At 41.8% G+C, this 27,909-nt stretch overlaps 1 protein-coding gene across 2 annotated transcripts in view; it reads left to right on the top strand.

Moving 5' to 3' along the window:
* Cbfa2t2 (core-binding factor, runt domain, alpha subunit 2; translocated to, 2) overlaps positions 1 to 27,909 on the top strand; it is a 90,749-nt gene that overhangs the window by 43,020 nt on the left and 19,820 nt on the right. For both annotated transcript variants that reach the window (XM_013010611.1, XM_013010612.1), the window contains exons 2-7: positions 15,062 to 15,205; positions 16,815 to 17,056; positions 18,714 to 18,803; positions 22,982 to 23,163; positions 25,342 to 25,595; positions 27,343 to 27,428. In XM_013010611.1, the coding sequence (XP_012866065.1) occupies positions 15,062 to 15,205; positions 16,815 to 17,056; positions 18,714 to 18,803; positions 22,982 to 23,163; positions 25,342 to 25,595; positions 27,343 to 27,428 (998 nt within the window). The remainder of the gene's footprint in view (positions 1 to 15,061; positions 15,206 to 16,814; positions 17,057 to 18,713; positions 18,804 to 22,981; positions 23,164 to 25,341; positions 25,596 to 27,342; positions 27,429 to 27,909) is intronic.

Consider the following 27,909-nt stretch of genomic DNA (forward strand, 5'->3'; position numbering starts at 1 on the left):
GCTGTCCCTCAGCTCAAGGCTCAAGGCTAACACTCTACCACATGAGCCACAGGGCCACTTCCGGATTTTTTTTTTCTTTTTGCTTATGTGGTGTTGGGGAATCAAACCCAGGGCCTCATGCATTCAAGGCAAGCACTGTACCACTGAGCCACTTCCCAGCCCCTATTACAGTATTTTGTTATTTAGTGAAAATATTTCCAGAAGTCATGTTATATAGTATTAACATCGATTGAAATAAATAGGTATGTAAGTTTATGGTATTCATTGTTGGTTAGCTACTTTCTCAGGATTGACTTTTTAAAAGTTTCTTTGCAGCACAATTTGATGATATAAATCTATCATCTCAGCTACCCAGGAAGCTGAGACAGGAAGTTTGCATCTTTGAGATCACCCTGGGCAATTTAGTGAGCTCCTGTTTCTCTATAAAGTAACAAAGGACTTGGGGATATTAGCTCAGTAATATAGTACTTACTTAGCCTAAGCAAGGCCCTGGATTCAGTCACCAGTACAGCAGTAATAACAATAAAAATTTCTTTACAGTAGCTTGTTCTATACCTTTGGTTAGTTTTGTAACTCAAAGTAGATTTTGTAGTGGTGATTGTTTTGTTTTGCTTTAATCTCAGGGAACCAGAGGTGTTATATCTATGTTTTATAACTGACATTTGGTAGTAGTATAAACAGCTGTCACACTGAATAATTGTCACATCATTATAAAGGTTGCTGTTGCTCACTAATCTGTAGGTATAAGTTTAGATTTTTAACTGCCTATGATTGGTAAAAATTAATTCTTGTTAGAGTTTATGCTGGATAGGCTACCTGCTCCCTACTGCCAAATCAGAATGAAAAATGAACCATATAATTTTCAAGTCAGTGAAATTATGAAGGTGTGCTAAGTAAAATCTCTAATAGGTGACTGAGAACATGTCTTAAGTGGTAGAGTACTTGGTAGCAAGGGTAATCAACCCCCAGTATTGTATCCCAACCCAGCATTAAAATGGAGGCAATTTAGACAGGTACTAGTGGTATATAATCCTAGCTACTCAGGAGGCTGAAATCTGAGGATCACGGTTCAAAGCCACCCAGGCAGGAAAATCTATGAGACTCTTCTATTAACCACAAAAAGCCAGAAGTGGAGCTGTGGCTCAAGTTGTAGAGAATTATCTTTGAGCACAAAAGCTCAGGGATAGCATCTTGGCCCTGAGTTCAAGCCTAGGAATGGCAGCAGGAGTGGGGCTGGGTAGAAGAGGCAATTTTGGGTCTGTAAGTAGGTCCTAGATTTTGTTGTAGTAGCGTAAGTGTATATAGACATACTCTTAGTTTTTTTTTTTTTTGGGGGGGGGGTCTGGTCGTGGGGCCTGAACTCTGGGGCCTGGGCGCTGTCCCTCAGCTCTTCAACTCAAGGCTAGCGCTCTACCACTTGAGCCACAACGCAACTTCCGGCTTTTTTCTTTTTGCTTATGTGGTGCTGAGGAATCGAACCCAGGGCCTCAGGCATGCAAGGCAAGCGCTCTACCACTGAGCTACCTTCCCAGCCCATACTCTTAGTTTATAATCTGGTTCTCCAAGGTATCCATGACCTGAAACAGTATTGAGATACAATAAATATTTTATACCATTGACCTGTAATCTTACTATACAGGATCTCAAGATTGAGACTTGCCTAAATTACTTAATGAGACCCTGTCATAACATATACAGTTTGATTACACTCAACATTTAGCTGACCCGGACGCTGGTGGCTCACACTTGTAATCCTAGCTACTCAGGAGGTTGAGATCTGAGGCTCGCCGTTCAAAGCCAGCCCAGGCAAGAAAGTCCATGAGACTCTCTTATCTATCTATTTATGTATTTACATATATGTTTTAAAATTTTTTTTATCAGTTGTAGGGCTTAAACTCTGGGCCTGGATGCTGTCCCTCAGCTTTTCAGCTCAAGGCTAGCACTCTACCAGTTGAGCCACAGCGCCACTTCTGGTTTTTTGGTGGTTAATTGGAGATGAGAGTCTCAAGGACTTTCCTGCCTACCCTGGCTTTAAACCATGATCCTCAGATCTCAGCTTCCTGAGTAGCTAGGATTACAGGCGTGAGCCATCAATGCCAGCTCCATGAGACTCTCTTTTCCAATCAACTATCATAAAACTGGAAGTGGCGCTGTGCTTCAAGTGGTCGACTTCTAGCCTTGAGCTGAAAAGCTGAGGGACAGCATCCAGGCCCAGAGTTCAAGCCCCATGACCAACAAAATAAAAACACATTTAGCTGTCCCTCTTCTACTTTAGGTACCTTCTCTTAGCTTTTACAACCAGCTATATAGTGAACTCTAATTGTCCTTGCACCTCATGTTATATCCTGAGTACTTGTTTATAGTGCCTTGGACATGTTAGCACTTGGCCTAATACTAATACTGATTTTTAAAAAGGACAGCATGTCCAGGTACTGGTAGCTCTCACCTGTAATCCTAGCTAATGAAGAGATTGTGTTTTGAGGATTGCAGTATCTCCAGTTAACCAGCAAAAAGCTGGAAGTAAAGTCATGACTCAAGTGGTGAATGCCAGCTTTGAGTGGAAAAGCCAAGTGAGAGAGTGAGGTCCTGAGTTCAAGTCCCACTACTGACATATACATACATACATACATAGTATGGACTGGAGTATGTGATTTAAGTGATAGATTTTAAACCCTCAGTACAACAAACAAATATTTAAAAAGCAGCTGAGTGCTGGTGGCACCTGTAATCCTAGCTGCTCAAGAGGCTGAGATCTATGGATCATGTTCAGAGCCAAAGCCAGCCCTGGTTAAGAAGGTCTATGAGACTCTTACCTCTAATTAAACACCAGGAACCCAGAAGTGGCCTGTGGCTGGAAGTGGTAGCGCTCTAGCCTGAGCAAAAGAGCTCAGGGATAGCACCTAGGCCTGAGTTCAAGCCCCATGACTGACAAAATTAAAAATGATAATTGCGTATAGTTGAGAATGAATTAATTTGTTGAATAATCATTCAGGGAGGTTTGCTGAATAGATGTAGGGCCTAAGCCAACTTACTTGGATTTAGGTGGTGGCCCAAAGTCTATCAGCAATGCATTTAGAAGTCGTATTTTCTCTGCAGGGAGTTCTGCTGCTGTGTTTTATATATATTCATTCTCAGAACTTTCTTTGGGAGAAAAATCTCTCTCAAAAAGCTGGAAACACTTTCCTGTGCGCCCATTTCCCATATGAACTATGCCATGCATTTAATTGTACATGTGTTCTGTAGTTTCCTTTTTTTCAAAATGTTTATTATGTTAAGTGGTTACATAATTTCCCAAATTTCACAGTATTGTGGGATAGTGAAGCTTAGTTAAAAGTCACAAACACATTCTAAATTTCATGGGACAAATTGTCTATCATGGTCTATAACATTTATGAGTTCTATGAGTTTTGCAATACAGTTATTTCTTCCACATTGGGTGATAAGTACATTTCTTTTGTTTTGCATAGCATCAGCTGTTCCCTCTTTCCCACTTGTTCCCTCCCTCCCATCGCTGCCATTGAGTTGCCTAGTTCATTTTGGTCAGTGTCTAGTGCAGTTAATGGGTCCTTCTGTTGTATGTTTCCCCCTGATTCCCTCTAGTTCTGTGTCATTCTCCCGGTTTCCCTCCGGTGTGCACATATATACCATACATGTGATCAGCAGCATAGGGGTTATTTAGTAGTGGTTCGACCAGATAAGTGGAAGTCCTTTGTTTCTTTTTTTTTGGGGGGGGGTCTGGCCGTGGGGCTTGAACTCTGGGCCTGGGCGCTGTCCCTCAGCTGATCAGCTCAAGGCTAGCGCTCTACCACTTGAGCCACAGCGCCACTTCCGGCTTTTTTTCTTTTTGCTTATGTGGTGCTGAGGAATCAAATCCAGGGCCTCAGGCATGCAAGGCAAGCGCTCTACCATTGAGCCACCTTCCCAACCAAATCCTTTGTTTCTTAAGTCCTGTTAATTTTGTTGTATCACCTAACATTTTGGATTTAACATCCACTTATCAGGGAGACCATGTGCCGTTTGTCTCTTTGCACCTGGCTTACCTGGCTCAACATGATTTCTTCTTGCTCCATCCATTTCCCTGCAAATGCCATTATTTTGTCATTTCTAATGGCTGCATAATATTCCATTGTGTATAGATATCACAATTTTTGGATCCATTCATCTGTGGTGGGACATCTGGGTTGTTTCCGTATCCTGGCTATTGTGAACAGGGCTGCAATAAACATGGAGGTGCGGGGCTGGGAAGGTGGCTCAGTGGTAGAGCGCTTGCCTTGCATGCCTGAGGCCCTGGATTTGATTCCTCAGCACCACATTAAGCAAAAAGAAAAAAGCCAGAAGTGGCGCTGTGGCTCAAGTGGTAGAGCGCAAGCCTTGAGCTGAAGAGCTGAGGGACAGTGCCCAGGCCCAGGGTTCAGGCCCCATGACCGGACCCAAAAAAAAAAAAAAAACATGGAGGTGCATGTGTGGTTCCTGTTGTTGAGGAGACATGCCTAGAAGTGGTATGACTGGGTCGTAAGGGAAGTCAATATTTAGCTTTCTGAGGACCCTCCAGACTGCTTTCCAAAGTGGTTGTATAAGTGTACATTCCCACCAGCAGTGTAATAGGGTTCCTCTCTCTCTGCATCCCCTCCGGCATTTGTTGTTGGCTGACTTGAGGATGTGGGCCATTCTGACTGGGGTAAGGTGGTATCTCAGGGTTGTCTTTATTTGTATTTCCTTCAGAACCAGGGATGGTAAACATATCCTCATGTGTTTCTTTGCCATTTTTATTTCTTCATCTGAGAAGTCTCTCTTTAGTTCCCATTTAGTAATTGGTTTGTTAGGTTTAGGAGGGATTAGTTTCTTGAGTTCCCTGAATATACTGGGTATTAACCCCTTGTCTGATATACTGCTGGTAAATACTTTTTCCCAATTAGTTGGTTGTCTTTCTAGCTTGATTGCTATAGCTTTAGCTGTGCAGAAACTTTTTATTTTAAGGTAGTCCCATTTGTCGAGTGTCTCTCCAATTTGTTGTGACCCTGGGACTCTGTTTAGGAAGTTCCTTCCTGTGCCTATTAGTTCAAGTGTCTCTCCTACTCTGTCCTGCAGTAGTTTCAGAGATTCAGGTTTGATGTTAAGGTCTTTAATCCATTTGGAATTGATGTTGGTACATGGTGATAGGCTGGCGTCCACTTTGAGTCTTCTGCATGTGGCCGCTCAGTATAGTTTCCTTCTTGATTGTGTACTCTCATCTTTGTTTTAAGTAATGCCCCCCCCTCTTTCTCTCTCTCTCCTTCCCTCCCTCCCTCCCTTCCTCTTACCCTCCCCCCCCCAATCTTTCTTTCCAGTTGTGGAGCTTGATCTCTGGGCCTGGGCGCTGTCCTTCAGCTCTTCAGCTTAAGGCTAGCACTCTACCACTTGAGCCACAGCATCACTTCCGGCTTTTTCTGTTTATGTGGTGCTGAGGAAACAAACATAGGGCCTCATGTATGTGAGGCAAGCACTCTACCACTGAGCCACTTTGCTAGCCCTTTTTAAATTTTGTTTTATGTTGGTTCTAGGACTTGAATTCAGGGCCTATGGAGTTTTCTGCCTAGACTGACTTCAAACTACAGTCCTTAGATTTCAATCTTTTGAGTTGCTAGGATTGTGGGCATAAACCACCAGTGCCCAGCTATTTTATGTTTTTAAATTGGCACTTTGTTACATGAAGAATGGATTGGAGGGGTCAGATCAGAAGCAGAAACAATTATTAGGAAGCAGTTGCAGTTATTGAGGTAGAGATGACAGTATGCGAAGTATTAACCAGTGGAGGTGGAAGAACTAATATATTGTGAATGTTTTCAATTTGACTGTTGGCATTTTTTTTTGTCTTTTTCTTTTTTGGTACTGGGGATCGAACCCAGGACGCTGCGCTTGCTAGGCAAGCGCTTTGCCACTGAGCTATATCCCAGCCCTAACTGTTGGCATTTTTGTTTGTTTGTTTGTTTGCTTTTTGTTGGTTGTGGGGCTTGAGCTCAGAACCTGGGCACTGTCCCTAAGCTCTTTCCCTCAAGACTAGCCTTCTACCATTTGGAGCCACAACTCGACTTCTGGTTTACTAATGGTTAATTAGAAATAAGAGTCTCATAGACTTTCCTGCCAGGCCTGGCTTTGAACCTTGATTCTTAGATTTCAGCCTCCTAAGTAGCCATGATTATAAGTGAGAGCCATCAGCACTCACCTACTGGCAGGATTTTTTTTTTTTAATATCATTAGTTGTGGGGCTGGAATTTGGCCTGGACCCTATCCCTGAGCCTCTTTGTGCTGAAGGCCAGCATTCTACCACTTGAGCCACAGTACCACTTCCAATTTTTTTGATTGGTTAACTGGAAATAAGAGTCTCACAGGGGCTTCAGAGACTTTTCTGCCTGGGCTGGCTTCGAACCACATTCCTCAGATCTCTTTCTCCTTAGTGGCTAGGATTACAGGCGTGAGCCACCACATCTGACTCTGTGAACATGTTTTTGATTTTGCTTTTGTTTTTTATTTTTTTGATGCATTTGTGCTGGAAGGTTGTCTGTGTCAAAGACATAGTAGGGAAAAAAGGACATAGTATAGTAGTAGCAGCACAGATGCATCAGTGGCTAAATCCAGAGATATCTGTAATTAATGATAGGAAAAAATTGATAGTATTTCTGTTTCAACTAAAAAAAATGAGGATTATATTTGACCAAGAACACTAGAGTGTTAGCTTATTCACTGATACTAATTTTTACTCTGCCTTTTCTAATTTTGTATACATTTGGCCAGGACAATAATGCTACCCATGTTTAGAAGATGAGGTTCAGTAGGATTAGACTGATAGAAGAAGCCTTTATAAGAAAGATATTTGTCCTTTCTCTTTATGTGAAAAATAATTGCCTTGGCTGGGACTTGAGGTAGATGATTATATGATTGGAGTAGATAACTATATTATTCCAAGTAAACATTTGCTAGATCTTGAGCAATCCATATTTCACTTTTCCCTATTTAAATGATCAGGTCAACTGTGTTGCAGCTGCTTTTAACTTGCATTAAGATTTTGATGTTGATAGTCTGATTATATCATATCTTTAAATATTAAAACCCTTAGCACTAGAAGAGAACCTTTAATTATCTTAAATACAGTAGCATAATGACTGTCAGTGAATTCGTGATAGAGAGCTAATAACATCCTTGAATGGTCTAACATGAAACTTTCTTTTCTGTTACTTGCCTTTCAATAAATACTTCCCTCATCTCCATTTTAGAGATGGGGAAACCAAGACACTTAAGTGGCTTGTCCAGAATTCTGCAATAATTGATAGATTACCTGAGAATCAAGTTTCAGGCATATCTTCCAATTTCATGCCATCTTCTTTTCCTTTAACAGCTTTGCTTTTGACCTTTTAAGAATATAAATCCAGAGCCTGGCACCAAAGGCTCATCCTAACTACTCAGGAGGCTGAGATCTGAGGATCATTGTTCAAAGCCAGCCCAGGCAGGAAAGTCCATCAGACTCTTATCTCCAATAAACCACTAGAAAACCAGAAGTGGTGCTGTGACTCAAGTGATAGAGCACTAGCCATGAACTGAAAAGCTCAGGGACAGTGCCCACGCCCAGAGTTCAAGCCCCACAACTGACCAAAAATAAATAAATAATAAATTTTAAAAATACACATATACACATATACAATCCACATACATATGTGGATTGGTTCATTTTTTAAACTACCCTGTGTCTTTTGTATGGCTGAGATTTACTAGAACTCATGTTCCTATATTATCTCTAGTAGCAAGGGTTATGGGTATGTTTTTACCACATCTGACAAAACAGCCCTTTTCATCTTGTGTACAAACAAGCTTGCTTGCTTTATGTATGTATGTATGTATGAATGTATGTATGTATGTATGTCAGTCCTAGGGCTTGAATTCTGGGCCTGGGTGCTGTCCCTCAGCTGTTCAGCTCAAAGCTAGCTTTCTATCACTTGAGCCACAGTGCCACTATGCTTTTTATATTTATTATTCTGTTTCAGATAAGAAATTATCTCAAGTTGAGAAAGGAAAACTTATTTATTTATTCATTCATTCATTTATTTATTTTTGCCAGGCCTGGAGTTTGACCTCAGAGTCTGGGCACTGTCCTTGAGCTTCTCTGTGCTCAAGGATAGACTCTACTACTTGAGCCACAGCACTACTTCTGGCTTTTTCTGTTTATGTGGTACTGAGGAATCAAACCAGGGGTTTATGCGTACTAGGCATGCACTCTATCACTAAGCCACATTCCCAGCCCTTTATTTTTATTTTTTGTCAGTCTTGGGGTTTGAATAGGGCCTGAACTCTGTCCCTGAGCTCTTTTGCTCAAGGTTAGTACTTTACCACTTGAGTCACTTCCAGTTTTCTGGTGGTTAAGCGGAGATGAGTCTTACAGATTTTTCTGCCTTGACTGGCTTTGAATCTTATTCTCAGATCTCAGCATCCTAAGTAGCTAGTATTACAGGTTTGAGCCACCAGTGCTCCACCTTAGTTGCTTTTTTTCTTTTTCTTTTTGTCAGTCGTGGGGCCTGAATTCTGGGCCTGGGTGCTGTCCCTCAGCTCTTCAGCTCAAGGCTAGTTCTCTACCACTGAGCCACAATACCACTTTCAGTTTTCTGGTGGTTTACTGAAGATAAGAGTTTCATGAACTTAAATGCTTGGGCTGGCTTTGAACTGTGATCCTCAGATCTCAGCTTCCTGAGGAGCTAGGATTACAGGCATGAGCCACCAGTGCTCGGCTTGTTTTGTTTTTTTTTTTTAACTTTTTTTTGTGTGTGTGTGTTAGTCCTAGGGCTTGAACTCTGGGCTTGGGCGTTATCTCTGAGCTCTTCAGCTAAAGCAAGCACTTTACCACTTGAGCCATGGTACTGCTTCCTGTTTTCTGGTGGCTAATTGCAGATAAGAGTCTCACAAGCTGAGCGCCGGTAGCTCAGGCCTGTAATCCTAGCTACTCGGGAGGCTGAGATCTGAGGATTGAGGTTCAAAGCCAGGAAAGTCTGTGAGACTCTTATCTCCAATAAATCACTAGAAAACCAGAAGTGGCGCTGTGGCTCAAGCAGTAGAGTGCTGGCCTTGAGCTGAAGAGCACAGGGACAGCGCCCAAGCCCAGAGTTCAAGCCCCACGACTGACCAAAATAAAAAGTCTCACGGACTTTCCTGCCCTGGCTGGCTTTGAACTGTGATCCTCAGATCTCAGCCTCCTGAGTAGCTAGGAATACAGGCATGAGCCACCAGCATCCAGCTCTAGCTGCTTTTTTAAAAGTGCCTTTTCTACATTCTGTCTTTGATGATTTCTACATGTAAGAAAACTGGAGAAGCTGAACCCCAGTGGCTCACTTGTAATCCTAGCTACTAAACTGAGGATCTCAGTTCAAAACCAGCCCAGGCAGGAAAGTCCGTGAGACTCTTATCTCCAACTAACCACCAGAAAATCAGAAGTGGCGCTGTGACTCAAGTGGTAGAGCTTTGAGCTGAAGAGCCCAGGGGCAGAGTTCAAGCCCAAGGACCCACAAAAAAAGAAGAAAAAAAAAGAAAACAGATCTGTCTTTGAACCTCTATTTTGTATTCCGTTCTTAAAGATCTCATCTTAGACTGGAAATAAGATCCATACACAATTACTTGTCAACATTTAATCACAAGGTATGTTTTCCACTCTAGGCCTCTAATTGATTACCTGCTATACATTTCAGTTAATCCTGATCTCCAAGTGTCCATTGCTATCTCCTATTACCTGCTTTTCTTGTAAATAACACTTCTAGTCTTCCTACTCAGGCTAAAGGCCACAGGATTGTTCCTTGATCTCTGTCTTTTATGTCCTTTTTTTGTAGTAGGGGGGGGGGCGGTCGGCGTGAATTTAGATTTAGAGCTTTACACTTGCTTGGCAGTTACTCTGCTGCTTGGACACTACCCCAAGCCCTTTTTGCTCCCGTATTTTCTTGAAGGTAGAGTCTTCCATTGCTTCTCCTATTTCCCCAGCATTGTCTACAACCCGCATATTTATTCTTCCCACAAAGTTGGGAAGACAGGTCTGGGATACTACCTCTGGTTTATGTTTTATTAGTAGTTTGCTTTTTGTTTTTTGGTTTTTTTTTGGTGCTAGTCCTAGGGCCTAGGTATCCTTGAGTTTTGTTGTTGTTGTTGTTGGGATTGAGCTCAGGGCCTGGACACTGTCCCAAAGCTTTTCTGCTCAAGGCTAGTACTTTGAGTACTGCTCCACTTGGTTTTCTGGTGGTTAATTGGAGATAAAGAGTCTCAAAGACTTTCTGATCTCAACCTCCTAAATATCCAGGATTACAGGCATGAGCCACCAACACCTAGGCCTGAGCTTTTTTGCATGTAAGACTAGGGCTCCGGGCTGGGAAGGTGGCTCAGTGGTAGAGCGCTTGCCTTGCAGGCATGAGGCCCTGGGTTCGATTCCTCAGCACCACATAAGCAGAAAGAAAAAAGCCGGAAGTGGCACTGTGGTTCAAGTGGTAGAGCCCTAGCCTTGAGCTGAAGAGCTGAGGGACAGTGCCCAGGCAGAGTTTAGGCCCCACGATCGGACCCCCCAAAAAAAAAAGACTAGGGCTCCACTACTTGAGCCACAGTTCCATTTCAGATTTTTTGCTGGTTAATTGGAAATAAGAGTTTCACAAACTTCCCTGTCTGGTCTGGCTTCTAACCATGATTCTCATGGTCTTAGCCTCTTGAATAGCTAGGATTACAGGTGTGAGCCACCAGCACCTGATTTCCCCAGTTATTTTATTGAAATGAAGTTTCATTCCTCCTGCCCCCAGTGGCGCCACAGCGCCACTTCCAGCTTTTTTCTTTTTGCTTATGTGGTGCTGAGGAATCGAACCCAGGGCCTCAGGCATGCAAGGCAAGCGCTCTACCACTGAGCCACCTTCCCAGCCCCATGCCCCCAGTTCTTAACTGGCCTGAAACCACAGTCATGATCTATACTTACAGAAATAGCTAGTACTATTGCATGTCTCTGTCTCTCTCTCTCTCTCTTTTTTTTTTTTTGGCCATTGCACAGAGCTTGAACTCAAGACCTTGAGCTCTTGTTCAACTTTCTTCTTCACAGAGGTTGCTCTGCCACTTGAGCCACTCATGCAAAGGCAAGAGCTTTCCCATTAAGCTATGTCCCTAGTCCCTCTGATCATTTGATAGTCCAAGCAATGATATTTGGAGGCTCAAAAAGATTTTCTTCTACTAGAACTTTAAGGTTCTCTGTGATTAATAGAATGCTCAAAATGCAGTGGGTACTTTCAATATAACACATATATGAAATGTAACACATAAATTATCAGTTTCATAAAAATCCAGAGAACAGTCATTGTTAACAATGCTGCAGAGAGGGGCTGGGAAGGTGGCTCAGTGGTAGAGTGCTTGCCTTGCATGCATGAGGCCCTGGGTTCGATTCCTCAGCCCCACATAAGCAAAAAGAAAAAAGCTGGAAGTGGCGCTGTGGCTCAAGTGTTAGAGTGCTAGCCTTGAGCTGAAGAGCTGAGGGACAGTGGCCAGGCCCAGAGTTCAGGCCCCACGACCGGGCCCAAAAAAACAAACAAACAAAAAAAAAAACAACAATGCTGCAGAGAGCATATAATAGCTGTCTTCCTGTGTGGGGTTCTCTACCTCTGTTCTTACCCCAAGCAGAGTTTAAAAGGTACTTTGGAAGGTTCCCTTTACTCATCATCTAAGCAACTTCTTCCTGAATATGTCAGATTGTCCGATTATACATAAGCTAAATATCTTCCAACACCATGAAGTACACTTATTCCCCTCACCCTCTAATAAAAATACCAGCTTACGTTGTACTTGGTGCTCTTCCAACTATTAATTATTGGATATTTTCACATAGTATCTCTGAAGTTAGATGGATAAATTGTTGGTGGTATATCCATTTTCCATGGGAAACGTGCTATAATAGTAGCTTAGGCATTATTACATGGCTAGTGAAAGAGTAAGTCCTGAATTTGATATTAGCATTCAGTATTCTGATTATCATGTTGTTTATTTAGCCCCCTTTTTATGTCTAGCACTAGTCTTGAAATTATCTCTAGTCCTTGTATCTTTGCTGCCAAGATATTTCCTGCCATGTTGCAATGTTCACAAATGAGCCAGGCATATTAGAGGATTATGGTTCAAAGCTAGCCCAGGCAGAAAAGTCCCTGAGATTCCATCTCCAACTAACCAGCAAAAAAATCTGGGCTGTGGGCATGGCTCAAGTGGTAGAATGCCAGCAAAGAAAGGCAAAACAAGAGCATAAGGCCCCTGAGTTCAAGCTGTGGTGTGAGGATGGGGGGCAAGGTGAGAGGGAAGACCCAAAAAGGTGAAATGGTTTACTAAAATTCATGTAGATTGCAAAGGACAGGTGAATAGTGCAGTTTTGTTGCTGTATTACTGCTTGATACACAAGGACTAATGCTAGTTTTTCAGGTTTGTGGATAGTGAACTGAGCAAGAGATTAGATTTTGTCTGTAAGCAGAATTCTCATAGGTGAGTTCTTGCCTACATCTAAGCTTTCATTTAGGAAGAACATACAGTTTAGTGTGCTGAAGGGGGCTGCTCCACCTTTGTTATTCTGCCAAATGCTGAATGTTAAAGCACATCTGACAGCTAAGCTCTCCTCAGGCCTTTGGCGCCCTTGCTGTAAAGGCAGGTGGTCTGAAGAAAGGCTCCCTCTAGGTTGTTGCACACTGTACACAACACATAGCAGTGCGAGACAACTGTCATTTCCTTCCTTCCCTCTCTCTACCCCTCCAGAAAACCGGGCCCCAGATGGAAGAGCTGGAAACATGTCAACTGTTCTCTGAAGGGCATTGAGAAAACACTGTCAGGGAGAAAAAAGGCAAGCGCAACAGCTCATTAGTCCACTAATCAGACAGGACAGCCATCAGTTTCACAAAAATGTCCTGGACAGAGAGATGGCAGGGGCTGACAGTTTTGCCCACGTGGTTCTCAGAGGACTGCATATCCTTAAGAGGATTTGTAACATGGGGACTTGGCATCCTTGACTTTCTTTCTTCATTATATCCCTTTCCAAAAATAAGGCCACTGCAAACTGAAATGTAAAATAATACTTGGGGGATTTTTTTTTTCCTCATTAGAACATGTTCTGCGCAGAGAGATGCCTTCTGGTATCATGAACACTTTGATATGGGTTGTCTTCATAGATGTGACTTCACAGAAAGGAAACTGCCTGTACATTCTCATTTCATCCTCTCCTGCCTGTTCCTTGCACTTTAAATTGAATCCGGCAGTTACTGAGATTGAAGACCTGGTGCTTAAGTGAAAAGCTTGGAATTACTAAGGAGCATAGATCGATATAAAGTGTTTATGTGTGTGTGTGCTTAAGACAGGATCCCGAGGGCCACATGCCAGGGGCTCATATCTGTAAGCCTAGCTACTCAGGAGACTGAGATCTGAGGATCTCGGTTCAAAGCCAGCCTGGGCAGGAAAGTCTGGGAGATTCTTATCTCCAATTAACCACCAGAAAAAAAAAGTGGTGCTGTGGCTTAAAGTAACTTTTTTGCTAGGCACTGGTAGCTTATGCCTGTAATCTTACCTACTCTGGAGGCTGAGATCTAAGGATCAAGGTTTGAAGCCAGCCCAGGCAGGAAAGTCTATGAAACCCTTACCTTCAATTAATCAACAAAAAGCCAGAAGTGAGTATGTGGCTTAAGTGGTAGAGTGCTAGCCTTGAGCTAAAGATGAGCAAGAACAGGAGGTCCTGTGTTCAAGCCCTAGTACCAGCACACACCAAAAAACCATAACCCTCCCCCCCTCAAAAAAAATCCCAAAAAACTTCTTAAAAAAGATAGTAGGAGGGCTGGGAAGGTGGCTCAGTGGTAGAGCACTTGCCTTGCATGCCTGAGGCCCTGGGTTCGATTCCTTAGCACCACATAAGCAAAAAGAGAAAAGCCGGAAGTGGCGCTGTGGCTCAAGTGGTAGAGTGCTAGCCTTGAGCTGAAGAGCAGAGGGACAGCGCCCAGGCCCAGAGTTAAGACCCCACGACCGCCCCCCCCAAACAAAAGATAGTAGAATATTATCAAACATTATTTAGTCTTAGTCATATCAATTAGGACCTAATTAGAGATACTAATTTTCAACTCTCCTTACTTTGTTGGTATGTATAAAAATTTAGTACATTGTTACTGTTAGTAATTTCTATATAACTGATTAAGAGTCTGTTCCATGTCATGCAGTTGAAACCTGGTCTAGACTCTAGAAAATTCCTGTGTTCACTTCTTTCTCTAATTTGCTTTTTTTTTTTTTTTTTTGGCCAGTGTTAGGGCTTGAACTCTGGACCTAAGCACTGTCTCTGAGTTTCTTTTACTCAAGGCTAGCGTTTTACCATTTAAGCCACAGCACCACTTCCAGACTTCTTTCTTCTTCTTCTTCCTCCTCCTCTCTTTCTTCCTCTTCTTCTTTTCTTCTTCTTCTGGTTAATTAGACATAAGAGTCTCATGGACTTTTCTGCCCAGGCTGGCTTTGAACTACGATCCTCAGATCTCAGCCTCCCAAGCAGCTAAAATTACAGGTATGAGCCACCAGATCCCAGCTCTGTCTGAACTTCCAATGGCTGCTGATAACCCTTAGCAGGTATTGGTTTGTAGGAACATTACTTCAGCCTATGCCTATATTCTCAAATTTTTTTTTCTGTGTGACTGTCTTCACATCTGCCTCTCTGTGGATATTTCTGTCTTGTCTTTAAGGACACTATTCAGGTTGGATTTTTTTACCTGCCCAGAAAGTCTATGGAGATTTAGCTGTTTGGTCATGGACACATGCACTCATTATACTAAGCATCTTCTCTTAGTCCTCTCGGAAAGCATATTGGTGCTCTGTATAGTTTTTTGTTTTGTTTTGTTTTGTTTTTGTCGGTCGTGGGGCTTGAACTCTAGGCCTGGGCGTTGTCCCTCAGCTCTTCAAGTCAAAGCGAGTGCTCTACCTTGAGCTATAGCGCCACTTCCATCGGAAAGCATATTGGTATTTCAAATTGTTGTTGCTATTTTTATTATCTTACAGAACTCTGACTTCCCATTTCTCTTATTCTCTGCAGTTGGTTCTGAAAAAAAAGTGCCAGCAATGCCTGGATCGCCTGCAGAAGTGAAAATACAGTCACGATCTTCGCCTCCCAGCATGCCACCCCTCCCACCAATAAATCCTGGAGGACCGAGGCCAGTGTCCTTTACTCCTACAGCATGTGAGATTGCTTAATTACTTGGATTTGTATTTTAGAATAATTGAATCTCATGACTGACTTCCATTGTCTTCCACATATACTATGTAACATTTTGAAATTGTTATTCAAATATAAAAGCCAAGAATGGTGGTTCATGTTTGTAATCTCAAGAGGCTAATACCAGAGGATTTCAAGGCCCAGTTCAATATATTAAGGTAGTACAATTATAGAAATAAGTATTCAGAGTGAGGCATATCTCAAGTGGTAGAGCACCTGCCTAGCAAGCACAAGGTCCTGAGTTCAAACCTTAATATTCCTATCACTCCCCCCCTCCAAAAAAAAAAAAAGAAGGGAAAAGGAAAAACTACATGGTAGCTCAAGCCTACAATTGTACCTACTTGGAAGGCAGAGACCTGGAGAATTATGCTTCTAGGCCAGCCCAGGGAAAAGTGTACAAGACTCCATCTCAACCAATTTTTAGGTATAGTGTTATGCACATATCGTTCCAGCTATAAGTGGACAAATAATTCAGATCAACCAGGATATGAAGTGAAACAAAATAATGTAAAAAAGGGTGGTGGACTGGCTCAAGTGATAGAGTGCTTGCCTAGCAAGCTTGAATATGTGAGTGCAAACCTGAATACTTCCAGCAACTGCTGGTTATGGAGATAAAATTCTTGGTGATTTATATGCCCTGGCTGGCCTCCAGTCTGAATACCCTCTACCTCACTTTTTTCCCTTCCTTCCTTCCTTCCTTCCTTTTTTTATTGTGAAAATACTGTACAGAGGGGTTACAATTACATGAGCAAGATAATGAGTACATTTCTTATCAAGCATTGTAGCCTCTTCCTTTGTTTCCCCTTCCCATCCCTTCCCATCTTCCCTCTGCCCCCCCACCCAATCCTCCCTGTCCCCCCCTCCCCTCCCCTCCCCCCCCCTACCCCCCGCACCAAAGTTGTAAAGTTCGTTTTCGACATAACGACTTGTACATCTCATTGTTGCAATGGGTCCACCTGTATCCCTATTTAAACGATTTGTTTTTCCCCTTCCCCTCCACAAATTATGCTGACATCAAATACAGTGAAAGCAGGGGTTATCTGTGGGGGAGGGACATACAAAGCAACGAAGAAATAATCTTATAAATGTGTTAGAAACAATCGCATGAAAGAAAAAAAAAACATTCGACTTGCTTGCTTTTTTTGCATAGTGTGTAAGCTAATTTCAAATCCAAGATCTTCCTGCCTCAACAGGAACTGTAAGTGTACTCCACCACACATTGCTTCTCTGCTTTTACAGCACTGTACATTTCTGGGCTACTTTTTGTTAGGTTGCTTATTTTCATTATTGCCAAGCTGGGATCACACTCCTGGGCTCTATCAGTCCTCCTACTCAGCCTCCCAGTGTCTGGGACTATGGGTACCTGCCACCACAATTTGCTTTACATGTTTGTTTAACAGTTTTTTAAAACCACACAGTCTGTCTGAATATATAGCAATCTTATTGAGAACAGAAACAGAATACTTACTTAACATCTGCTTTGCAAAGTTTCAGTGAAAGAAAACAGGAGAAGAAATCAACCAGTGACCCTTGTATTCTGCACTTAAACTCAGTCATTTTGGCTCTCTTTTAGTAAGCAATGGCATCAGCCATTCTCCTCCTACTTTGAATGGTGCTCCTTCACCACCACAGAGATTCAGCAATGGTCCTGCCTCTTCCACATCATCTGCACTAACAAATCAACAATTGCCAGCCACTTGCGGTGCCAGACAACTCAGCAAGTTGAAACGCTTTCTCACCACTTTGCAACAGTTTGGCAATGATATTTCCCCTGAGATTGGGGAGAAGGTTCGGACTCTTGTTCTAGCATTGGTGGTAAGTACACTACAAAGTACAGCATCACTGTTGATGGCTGCCTGAGTTCATGGCTCAGGTCTACAGCCAGTAGAGAAATTGTTTTTGCTTGTTCCCAAACCTGTAAAAATGTGGTAGATTCTACAGACTAGATTAGTTAATAATAATAATAATAAAAAAATATATATATATAAAGCAGTTGAATTGGCTATTTCATGATAATAGTGCATTAAAAAAACAAAGTCTATAATGATTTTCTTATTGCTTAAGGTACTAATTTAATGCCAATAAGCAGCTTTGAATTTGTCTTAAAACTGTTTTCAACAATCCTGCTGAGATCCAACCAAGTTAATGCAAGGTTTTTTGTAATTTAATATATTCGGTGGCTGGTGCATTATTTCCAAACCAAAGAGAATAAAAAAGTAGCCATTTTAATTTTTGAAATGATTGGTAAAATTGTAAGTTTCATAGTCTAAACATATAGTATCAAAGTGATTACATTGTTCAGCTCCTCGTGTGTGTGTGTGTGTGTGTGTTTGTGTCTGTGTGTTTCTGTGTCTTTATTTAGAATTTTCAAGGTGTGTGTGATTTTCTTTGGTACTGATCATGGTGAGGCTGTACTATGAAGGATGATTTTCTGAATTGATTGAGGAAAGAGATTTAACTCTGAATTTAGAAGGGAAATGTTATCACTCTTTAAAGTCTCATTTTTGGCCAGGTGCCAGTGGCTCACACCTGTAATCCTAGCTACTCAGGAGGCTGAGATCTGAGGATTGTGTTTAAAGCCAGCCGGGGCAGGAAAGTCCATGAGACTCTTATCTCCAATAAGACCATCAGAAAACCAGACATGGTACTGTGGCTCAAGTGGTAGAACACTTGCCTTGAGCTGAAGAGCTGAGGGACAGCACTCAGGCCCAGAGTTCAAGCCCCAGGACAATAAAAAAAAGTCTCATTTTTGAAAGTGTAATTCAAGGGAGACTCTTAAGGTTCCCATGATCCTTAGGGAGGTCTAGGAAAAAACTACTTTTATAATGCTACTACTAAGATTTACTGCCTTTTTATTATTCTCTCAAGAGTGGGCAGTGGAATTTTCTAGGGACTACAGGACATGAGATGTTACAAAGTAGTAAATGCAAATAGTAGAATCAAGCTGTCCTCTATCATGCTAGAGGGCTGGCGGCTCGTGCCTATATTCCTAGCTACACAGGAGGCTGAGATCTGAAGATTAAGGTTTGAAGCCAACCCGGCCACGACAGTCTGAGATACTCTTATCTCCAATTAGCCACCTGAGCTGCTCAAGTGGTACAATGCTAGCCTGAAGCAAAAGAAGCAAAGGGACACTGCCTAGGTCCTGAGTTCAAGTCTCAGGATCAGCAAAGGAATGAATGACTGAATGAATGTTTAGATATACTTTTCATAACCAGAAACAGAATCACTGGGGTTTTTTTGTTTGTTTGTTTGTTTTTACAGTTGAGCTTCTAACACTTCTTTTTACTTTGGAAATTATCGTTAAGCACAGACCTTACTTAAAGTAATTTGCTGCTGAAATGGGCATAACATTCAGCGAGCTTCTACCATTTAGGAAGCAGTTTGGTTAACCTTTTGAGTGAGGTCTCAATTCAGGGTTCAGTATTGTGAGACTGTATTCAGTTTTAGAAACTGAACATTATCTTTTCAGAACTCAACAGTGACAATTGAAGAATTCCATTGCAAGCTCCAGGAGGCCACAAACTTTCCTCTTCGTCCCTTTGTGATTCCATTTCTCAAGGTAACAGTGGGAACCACAGAACATAATTTATCTTCAGCATTTCCTCAGAATCTTCCTGATCACTGTTCTGCCATGCAAATCAGGGTAGCTCTCTACATTTTCATATGTTTGTTTTATTTTGGGCTGGTAGAGAGGTGTGAGTGCAATCTGTAAATAACTCTCCTGCATGATGAGATGCAGATTGCAAAAGCCTTGAGTGTGGTCTGTGGGCAGACACTGTTGGTAATGCAAAGAATAAGAACAAGCAAGTACTAGAAGAAGGAGGAGGGGTAACTAGTCTGGAGGTGGAAAAAGTACGGGCTTTATAACAGAGTGTGTTATATGAGAGGAGAGGCCTGTGCACTTCTGATTTGCCACAAGGATAGGAGGATGTGAGAAGGCAGTTTTTTTCTCCCTAAGCCCCAGGTAACCCAGTCTTACATTCATGTCCTCTGGAATTTCATTTCCTGAAATAAATTTTTAGTTACTGTTTTAAATCATTGTGTTTATTTACCTGTTGTCACTGAGGTAGTGTTACATTTATACAGCTGACCTTTTAAAAAGCTTTTATTTTGGGCTGGGAATATGGCTTAGTGGTAGAATGCTTGCCTAGCATGCATGAAGCTGAGTTCAATTCCTCAGTACGACATACATAGAGAAAGCCAGAAGTGGCTTTGTGGCTCAAGTAGTAGAGTGCTAGCCTTGAGTAAAAATAAGCTCAGGGACAGTGCCCAGGCAGGCTCTGAGTTCAAGCCCCAGGACTGACAAAAAAAAAAGAAAACCCAAAACTTTTATTTTGAAATAATTTCAAACTCACAGATGAGCTATAAAATGGTATAATAAAACTTCTATATAGCCTTTATCCACATTCCTTAAATGTTAACATATTATTACATTTATCATCATTCTCTATTTTTCTCCCGAAATACTTGAGAATAAAAAAGCTACAGACATGATTAATGTAAATACAACTATCCAATCAGAAAATTAAGTTTTGATTCCACACTATTACTAGTCTATGGACTTATTTATATTTCATTAGTGTCCCACTTATGTGCTTTATAGCAAAACAAAACTTTTTCTAGAAGTTCTCAGGTTCAACCTTAGGGACTCATGCATCCTAGTCAGACACTCTACCATTTGAGCCACAACACCACTTCTGGCTTTTTCTGCTTATGTGGTGTTGAGGAATCAAATCCAGGGCCTCATGCATGCAAGGCAAGCACTCTACCACTAAGCCACCTTCCCAACCCATGTTTTTTCTTTTTAAGATAAAGTCTTATTATATATATCATACTATCTTAAAACATCATAATCCTCTTGCCTCAACTTACCACAGATAGTGATTACAGGTATATACCACCATGTCCAACATAATGCCACTTTTTAAAAATGTTTTGGGTGGCTGGGAAGGTGGCTCAGTGGTAGAGCTCTTGCCTTGCATGCATAAGACCCTGGGTTCGATTACTCAGCACCACATAAGCAAAAAAAGAAAAAAGCCGGAAGTGGTGCTGTAGCTCAAGTGGTAGAGCGCTAGCCTTGAGCTGAAGAGCTGAAGGATAGCACCCAGGCCCAGAGTTCAGGCCCCACGACTGGACCCCAAAAAAAAAAAGTTTTGATCCAGGCTATGTTGGCTCATGCCTATAATCCTAGCTATTCAGGAGGCTGAGATCTGAGGATCATGGTTCAAAGCCAGCCTGGGCAGGAAAGGCCGAGAGACTCTTATCTCCAATTAATCACCAGAAAACTGAAAGTGGCACTGTGGCTCAAAGAGATAGAGCATTAGCCTTGAGCAATAGAGCTCAGGGACAGCACCCAGGTCCTGAGTTCAAGCCCCACAACTGACCAAGAAAAAAAAAGTTTAGAATTGGCTCATAGTAGGCATATAGAGGAAATGTACAGGCCCATGTGTGGCTATATTCTAATACTGTGCAAGACCCAGCTGCTCAAAGCAGTCCTTGAAACTTTTCTAGTTCTGAAACAGCTGCATGTCAGAACCAGTAAACAATTATTCTCTAAGATTCTGGAATCAAGAAAGATTCCTGAAATTTGTATTAATAGAAATTAATTTGTGCTTTTCTTTCCTTCTTTTTTTCATTTTTAACCAAAGGACATATGCCACAAATGCAAACATAACTTTTTTTCAGTTCAGTTTTTACAGGTGCAATAAGATTGAGGTTAGAGAACAGACCTAAAGTGTTTTATATTGTTAAATTCTCTATTCTTAACTCTGTTATTTTGGAAAACAGCATGAGGTAGGTTGTTATGGCAGCTTTTTGGCTAGCATTTGGGGTTTTGTCAATTTATTTCTGCTTTAAAACAGTCACTAATTATGGTGCCTACCAAATTAACCCTCACCAAGGGGATGACTACTTGCATGTATTAAAACTCCTTTTGCTTGCTCATCTGTCCCTTGAGAATAAACTTCTGTTTCAGGCTCAGCCTGGATTATGCTTAAATAGGGAAAGAAAAATATTGTTCTTTTTTTTTAATAAAAGAAATATAGAGAACATAAATCCTGTTTTTTTTGTTTTTTTGTGTGTTTTTTTTTTGGGGGGTCCAGTTGTGGGGCCTGAACTCTGGGCCTGGGCACTGTCCCTCAGCTCTTCAGGTCAAGGCTAGCACTCTACCACTTGAGCCACAGTGCCACTTCTGGCTTTTTTTTTTTCTGCTTATGTGGTGCTGAGGAATCGAACCCAGGGCCTCAAGCATACAAGGCAAGCGCTCTACCACTGAGCCGCCTTCCCAGCCCAAATTCTGTTTATGAAAGTAGAATTCTGTGGTTTAAAAGATACATGGAGGGCTAGGAAGTTGGCTCGGTGGTAGAGCGCTTGCCTTGCATGCCTGAGGCCCTGGGTTCGATTCCTCAGCACCACATAAGCAAAAAGAAAAAAGCCAGAAGTGGTGCTGTGGCTTAAGTGGTAGGGCACTAGCCTTGAGCTGAAGAGCTGTGGGACAGTGCTCAGGCCCAGAGTTCAGGCCCCACAACTGGACCAAAATAAATAAATAAAAGATACATGGAATTTTTTTTGTGTGCCGGTCCTTTGGCTTAAACGCAGGGCCTGGCCGCTGTCCCTGAGCTGTTTTGTTCAAGGCTATAGCGCTCTACCACTTTAAGCCACATCTCTACTTCTGACTTTTTTTTTTGTAAGAACGAATGTATTTTATTTCACTGATTAGTGATTTTCCAATAATATTTTAATTAAATCACCATAACATACTGGCTTTTTGATGGTTTATTAGAGATAAGAGTCTCACAGAGCTAGGTGCTCATACCTGTAATCCTGTCTACTCAGAAGGCTTAGATCTGAGGATTGCAGTTCAAAGCCAGCTCGGGCAGGAAAGTCCATGAGACTCTAATCTCCAATAAACCACCAGAAAACTGGAAGTGGCACTGTGGCTCAAATGGTAGAACATTAGTTTTGGGCTGAAGAGTTCAGAGACAGACCAGGCCCAGAGTTCAAGCCCCACAACCAAAAACACAAAAACAAAGACTTAGGAGATCCAGAAAATCATGATTCAAAGCCAGACCAGGAAGAAATCTCTCTTCAAGACTCATCTCCAAAATAACCATCAAAAAGCAGGACCAGAGTGAGCAAACTGAACAAATGCTAGTCCCTGAGTTTAAACCCCAGTACTACACAGAAAGGAAAAAAGAAAAATGTATGTTTTGAAATTATGTGGTCAACAAGTCTTTTTTTTTTCTTCTGGTCATTGTGGGACTTGAACTCAGGGCCTGGGTCCTGAGCTCTTTTACTCAAGGCTAACCTTTTATCACTTTGAGCCACAGCTTCACATCCTGTTTTTTGATGGTTAATTAGAGATAAGAATCTCCCAGACTTTTCTACCTGGACTGGCTTCAAACTGTGATCCTCAGATCTCAGACTCCTGAGTGGCTATGATTATGGGCGTGAGCTACCAGCACCCAGCTGGGCAACAAATCTTTATTAAGCTTTGACTCTGTACTAGTCCACAAAGGTAGATAATTAAATTACAGCCTCTTCCTTAAGGGGGTTGACATCTTGTGCAAGAAACAAGTGAACCAGTAGTTGAGATGTAGAATAAGAGATGTCACTTTACTCACTAAAATGTCTGGTGAAAGATTAGTCAGTAGAGGATTGATACTGCTTGGTAAGAGCCCCTTGAGGTGCTAATCCCTGTGAAGTAGGCTCAGTACTATTTCTGCCCCTTCTTTTCAGGCCAACCTGCCACTGCTACAGCGAGAACTGTTGCACTGTGCCCGGGCTGCCAAGCAGACCCCATCCCAGTACCTAGCGCAACATGAACACCTTCTGCTCAACACCAGCATTGCGTCTCCAGCTGACTCTTCCGAGCTACTCATGGAAGTACATGGAAATGGGAAAAGGCCCAGTCCAGAGAGGTGAGCAGAAAGGAGATTTGTTGACCTTGGCTTTCTGGATCCATTGTGACTCAGCCCTTTGCATGTGGAAGAGAGAATTTGATTGCTGGGTTGTAGCTATATAATATCTCAGACCTTCCAAGGTTGTTTTCTGCTTTGTTCCAACAGTGCTTAACTCCTGATGAGAAACTCTGCTCTGGATAGGTCCACTACTGTGAAAGCAGCACAGCACTCAGCTTCTTCTATATTCCCACTGAGCAGTCAATATACTGTAGAGTTTTCCTCCTATACATCAAGCACAGTCCATTCTGGTTGGACACTAGTTGATTGTCCTTCCGTTGTGACACTAACTACCTAGAGATAAAACAGCAGGCAAGTTCCAGGGCTCTGTCTTCAGGACACTCTCCTTCCTTCAGATACCAGTTTCAAATCCTGGGTTGTGATTGTGAATACTGTCTGTTCAAATAAGCACACCATTTTTGTGCTTTCCTGTTTCTAGCTAGTGTAAATCAGGCTTTCTGCAACCTTTCTCAGTTTTGATTAATTTGTTCTGTGGCTCACAGGTCTCAGGAAGCACTAGCATGTACTGGATTATTATAAAGGATATTACACAGAGTACTGATAGACATGGGCTGAGGAGATGCAAAGTGCAAGGCATGGAAGAGGAAGGACATGGAGCTGCCATGCCTCTCCTTGTGAACTGCCATTCATTAGGAACCTCCACAGGTTCAGCTCTCCAGAAGTTTTTGTGCCTGTTCTTTAAGTTTGTATGTAAGAGATAATGATTAGATGGCTGTGAACATCAGTAGAAATTTTGTTATAGGTGAAGCTGATTGACGGAAAACTCTAGTCACAGAGGATTAATTGCATGATTTTTTCCCCCAATAATTATCCTCCACATTTAGAAGTTTAATTTTAAAATTTTCCTAAACATTCCTAAACATGGCCTATTCCTATAATCCTAGCTACTCAAGAGTCTGAGATCTGAAGATCAAAATTCAAAGCCAGCTTGGGCATACAAATCCAAGAGACTCATCTCCAGTTAACCAACAAAAAACCAGAAGTAGAAATGCGGCTTAACTAGTAGAGCAGCACCAGCCTTAAACAAAAAGAGCTAAGCAAAAGCAAAAGGCCCTGAGTTCAAGCCCCAGTTATCAGCACAAAAAACAAACAAAACACTAAACATCGTTGAGCCCACAATCCTCCATATCTCTATTATAGGAAAATGCTGTCTTTTAGACTAATGAGGATCAGATGGGTTTGCCTAGTATATGGATTTGACCTCTCTTTAGCAATTTGCAGTTTGTAACTAGTCCCTAGAGATAATTTAGTTCATGCCTTATGCCAAACTTTTCCTAAGCCTCTGCCACATATTTCCCTTTTTTGGTGCCAGTACTAGGGCTTCAACTCACGGTTTCTCATTCTTAATTTCATTTATTAATTTTGTTTATATGGTACTAAGGAATCGAACCCAGGGCCTCATGCATGCTAGTCAAGCACTCTACCACTAAGCCATATTCCTAGCCCATATCCATGAAACTCTTATCTCCAATTAACCACCAGAAAACTGGAAGTAGTGCTGTGGCTCAAAGTGGTGGAGTGCTAGCCTTGAGCAAAAGAGCTCAGGGACAGTGCCCAGGCCGTGGTACATAAAGTGCATAGAGGGAGGCTAGGAAGGTGGCTCAGTGGTAGAGTGCTTGCCTTGCATGCATGAGGCCCTCAGTTTGATTCCTCAGCACCACGTAAGCAGAAAAAGCCAGAAGTGGGGCTGAGGCTCAGGTGGTAGAGCACTGGTCTACAGCTGAAGAGCTGGGGGACAGCGCTCAGGCCCAGAGTTCAGGCCCCACAACTAACAAAACAAACAAATAAATAAAATACATAGAGGCCAGGTGCTGGTGGCTTACACCTGAAACCCTAGCTACTCTAGAGGCTGAGATCTGAGGATTTCAGTTCAAAAACAAAAAAACAACCTGGGCAGGAAAATCCATGAGACTTTAATTTCCAATTAAGCACCAAAAAATCAAGAAATGGGGCTGCACCTCATTGATAGAGCACTACCCTTGAACAAAAAGCTCAAGAACAGCACCCAGGGATTGAGTTCAAGCTCCAGGACAGGTGTAGGGGTACACACACAATTGGTGCTTGGAAATATAGGTACTTGCTCACATGTTCAGATGTGCACCTCTGGTTTTTCTGCAGAAGAGAAGAGAGTAATTTTGAAAGAGATACAATTCCTCCTGAGCCTCCTGCCAAGAGAGTATGTACCATCAGTCCTGCTCCTCGACACAGTCCTGCCCTCACTGTGCCCCTCATGAATCCTGGGGGCCAGTTTCACCCGACTCCTCCACCTCTTCAGCACTATACCTTAGAAGATATCGCAACTTCTCACCTGTATCGGGAGCCAAACAAGATGCTAGAACATCGAGATGTTCGTGAGAGGCACCACAATCTCAGTAAGTGACTTATGCGGCATGGGAATGCTTTAAGTACAGGCAGAATCTAGGAATTTCTTTTCTTCTCATTGATAAAGCCAAAGAATAGCATTGCTTTTTTTTAAACTACTGACAAAATAAAACTATTGTACAGCCAGGTGTGATAGTGCACTCCTGTAAATTAAGTGCTCCTTAGGAATAAGAATCATAAATGCTAGGCCATCCTGGGCTACATAACAAGTTGCTTTCCAAAACAAACAATACATAAAAGGGATTATTATAACTAATTTATCCTATGTGGTATTTAGCTCCCTTTTTGTTTTGTTGTTATCCTCATTACGATATTGCTAGAAACAGAATATTATCCAGATGGAAATCTGAAAAGTAAGTCAACTTTTAAAAAAATAGGAAAGTGAATACAGTGGTAAATGTCAACCAGATGTGGTGTGCACCAATCCAAATACTTGAGAAACTAAGGCAGGAGGATCATAAGCCTTGACTACATAAGCAAGACCTGTATCAGATCTTCCAAAACAAAAACCAAAATGAACAAATTCTATGAAATACACTGGAATAAAGAATAAAGTTGTCTGGTGTTGTGGTGCATATCTGTTAAAAAAGTAAAAATATGTTATCTTTTGAGATAGAAGTACCAGTCCCACCAAAAAAAAGTAAAATAATAATCAACTCTTGATTCAAAGTAGCCTGATTCTGAGATACTACATTCCTAGAAATTGTGTAAATACATTAAATATTAGTGATACTCAGCTGTTTCCAATCCACACTCTAATTTTGGTTGTTAAACAGTTCATATTGTAGCAGAGAGAGAGATTGGCTTACAGGCATGAGCCACTAGAACTTGGCTGTCCCTGAGAATTTTTTGCTCAAGGCTTTAGTTTTCTACAACTTGAGCTATATACAGCTCCACTTCTGGCTTTTTGGTTGTTAGTTGGAGATAAGAGAATTACAGATTTTCTTACCCAGATTGCTTTGAACAGCAATCCTCAGATTTTTGCATCCTGAGTAACTATGATTACAGGTGTGAGCCACTGGTGCCTGACTAACCTATTCATTTTCTTTCTTTTTTTTTTTCTTTCACTGATACCAGGACTTGTACTCAGGGTCTTGTACTTCTAACAACTAACACTCTAACACTTAAGCCATTTCTCCAGTCTTTTCTTTTTTTAATGCTGGTCCTGGGTCTTGAACTCAGGGCCTGGATACTGTCTCTGAACTTTTTTGCTTTAGTCTAATGCTACAGCTCTACTTCCTGCTTTTTGGTAGTTAATTGGAGATAAGAGTCTCATGGAATTTTTTGCTAGGGTTATCTTTGAGCTTCATTCCTCCTGGTCTCATCCTTCTGAGTCAAGTTCCATCATCCTGAGTAGCTAGGATTGTAGATATAAGCCACTGACACCTGGCTCTGTTTGTTTTTATGGAACAATTGATTTCTTGGAGTAGATGCTGGGGATCAAATCAAGGATCTTTTTTTTTTCCCTCCCTCTCCCCCCAAACCAAGGATCTTATACAATAATATAAACTAGTCAAGCATTCTACTACTGAGCTATACTCATAATCCCTGACTTTGTTTCATCTGAATACTGACCCTTTGTTATTATATCATTTTGTGGGTCCCACACCCTATTTTGAATCATTCTCTTAATAACATGTTCTTAGTTGGAAGTAACGTGTATTTATTTAGCCTGATAGAATCTGGTTCTCATTATTCTTCCTAGTGTCCTCAAATGTAATCTCTAATTTTTAATAGGTATAAATGGAAGCTATCAAGATGAGTTGGTAGACCACCGTTTGACAGAAAGGGAATGGGCTGATGAATGGAAACATCTTGACCATGTAAGGATTATAGCTTACAACATGTTTAATTTCCCTAACGTTCTAATTGTTAATGTTACCAGTCATTTAAATGTGCTTGAAGTTAATGTAGCAAGAGCCATTTTTAACAAAAGCCCGTTTATGCACTATTCATTCAGCTGGAGAGCAACAGAATCACTCTCAAGTCTTGATGGTGAGGTGATCTCTTCAAGTCATCAGACAAATTGTCATATAAGAAATAATAAAGAAAAGGCTTGTGGCCGGGCACCAGTGGCTCATGCTTGTAATCCTAGCTACTCAGGAGGCTGAGATCTGAGGATCACAGTTCAAAGCCAGCCTGGGCAAGAAAGACTGTGAGACTCCTATCTCCAATAAACCACTAGAAAACCGGAAGTGGCGCTGTAGCTCAAGTGGTAGAGCGCTAGCCTTGAGCTGAGGGACTGCACCCACGCCCAGAGTTCAAGCCCCACGACAGACAAAAAAGAAAAAGGCTTGTGAGTTC

This window comes from Dipodomys ordii, unplaced genomic scaffold, assembly GCF_000151885.1.
Source record: "Dipodomys ordii isolate 6190 unplaced genomic scaffold, Dord_2.0 Scaffold13, whole genome shotgun sequence".
Lineage (NCBI taxonomy): Eukaryota > Metazoa > Chordata > Mammalia > Rodentia > Heteromyidae > Dipodomys > Dipodomys ordii.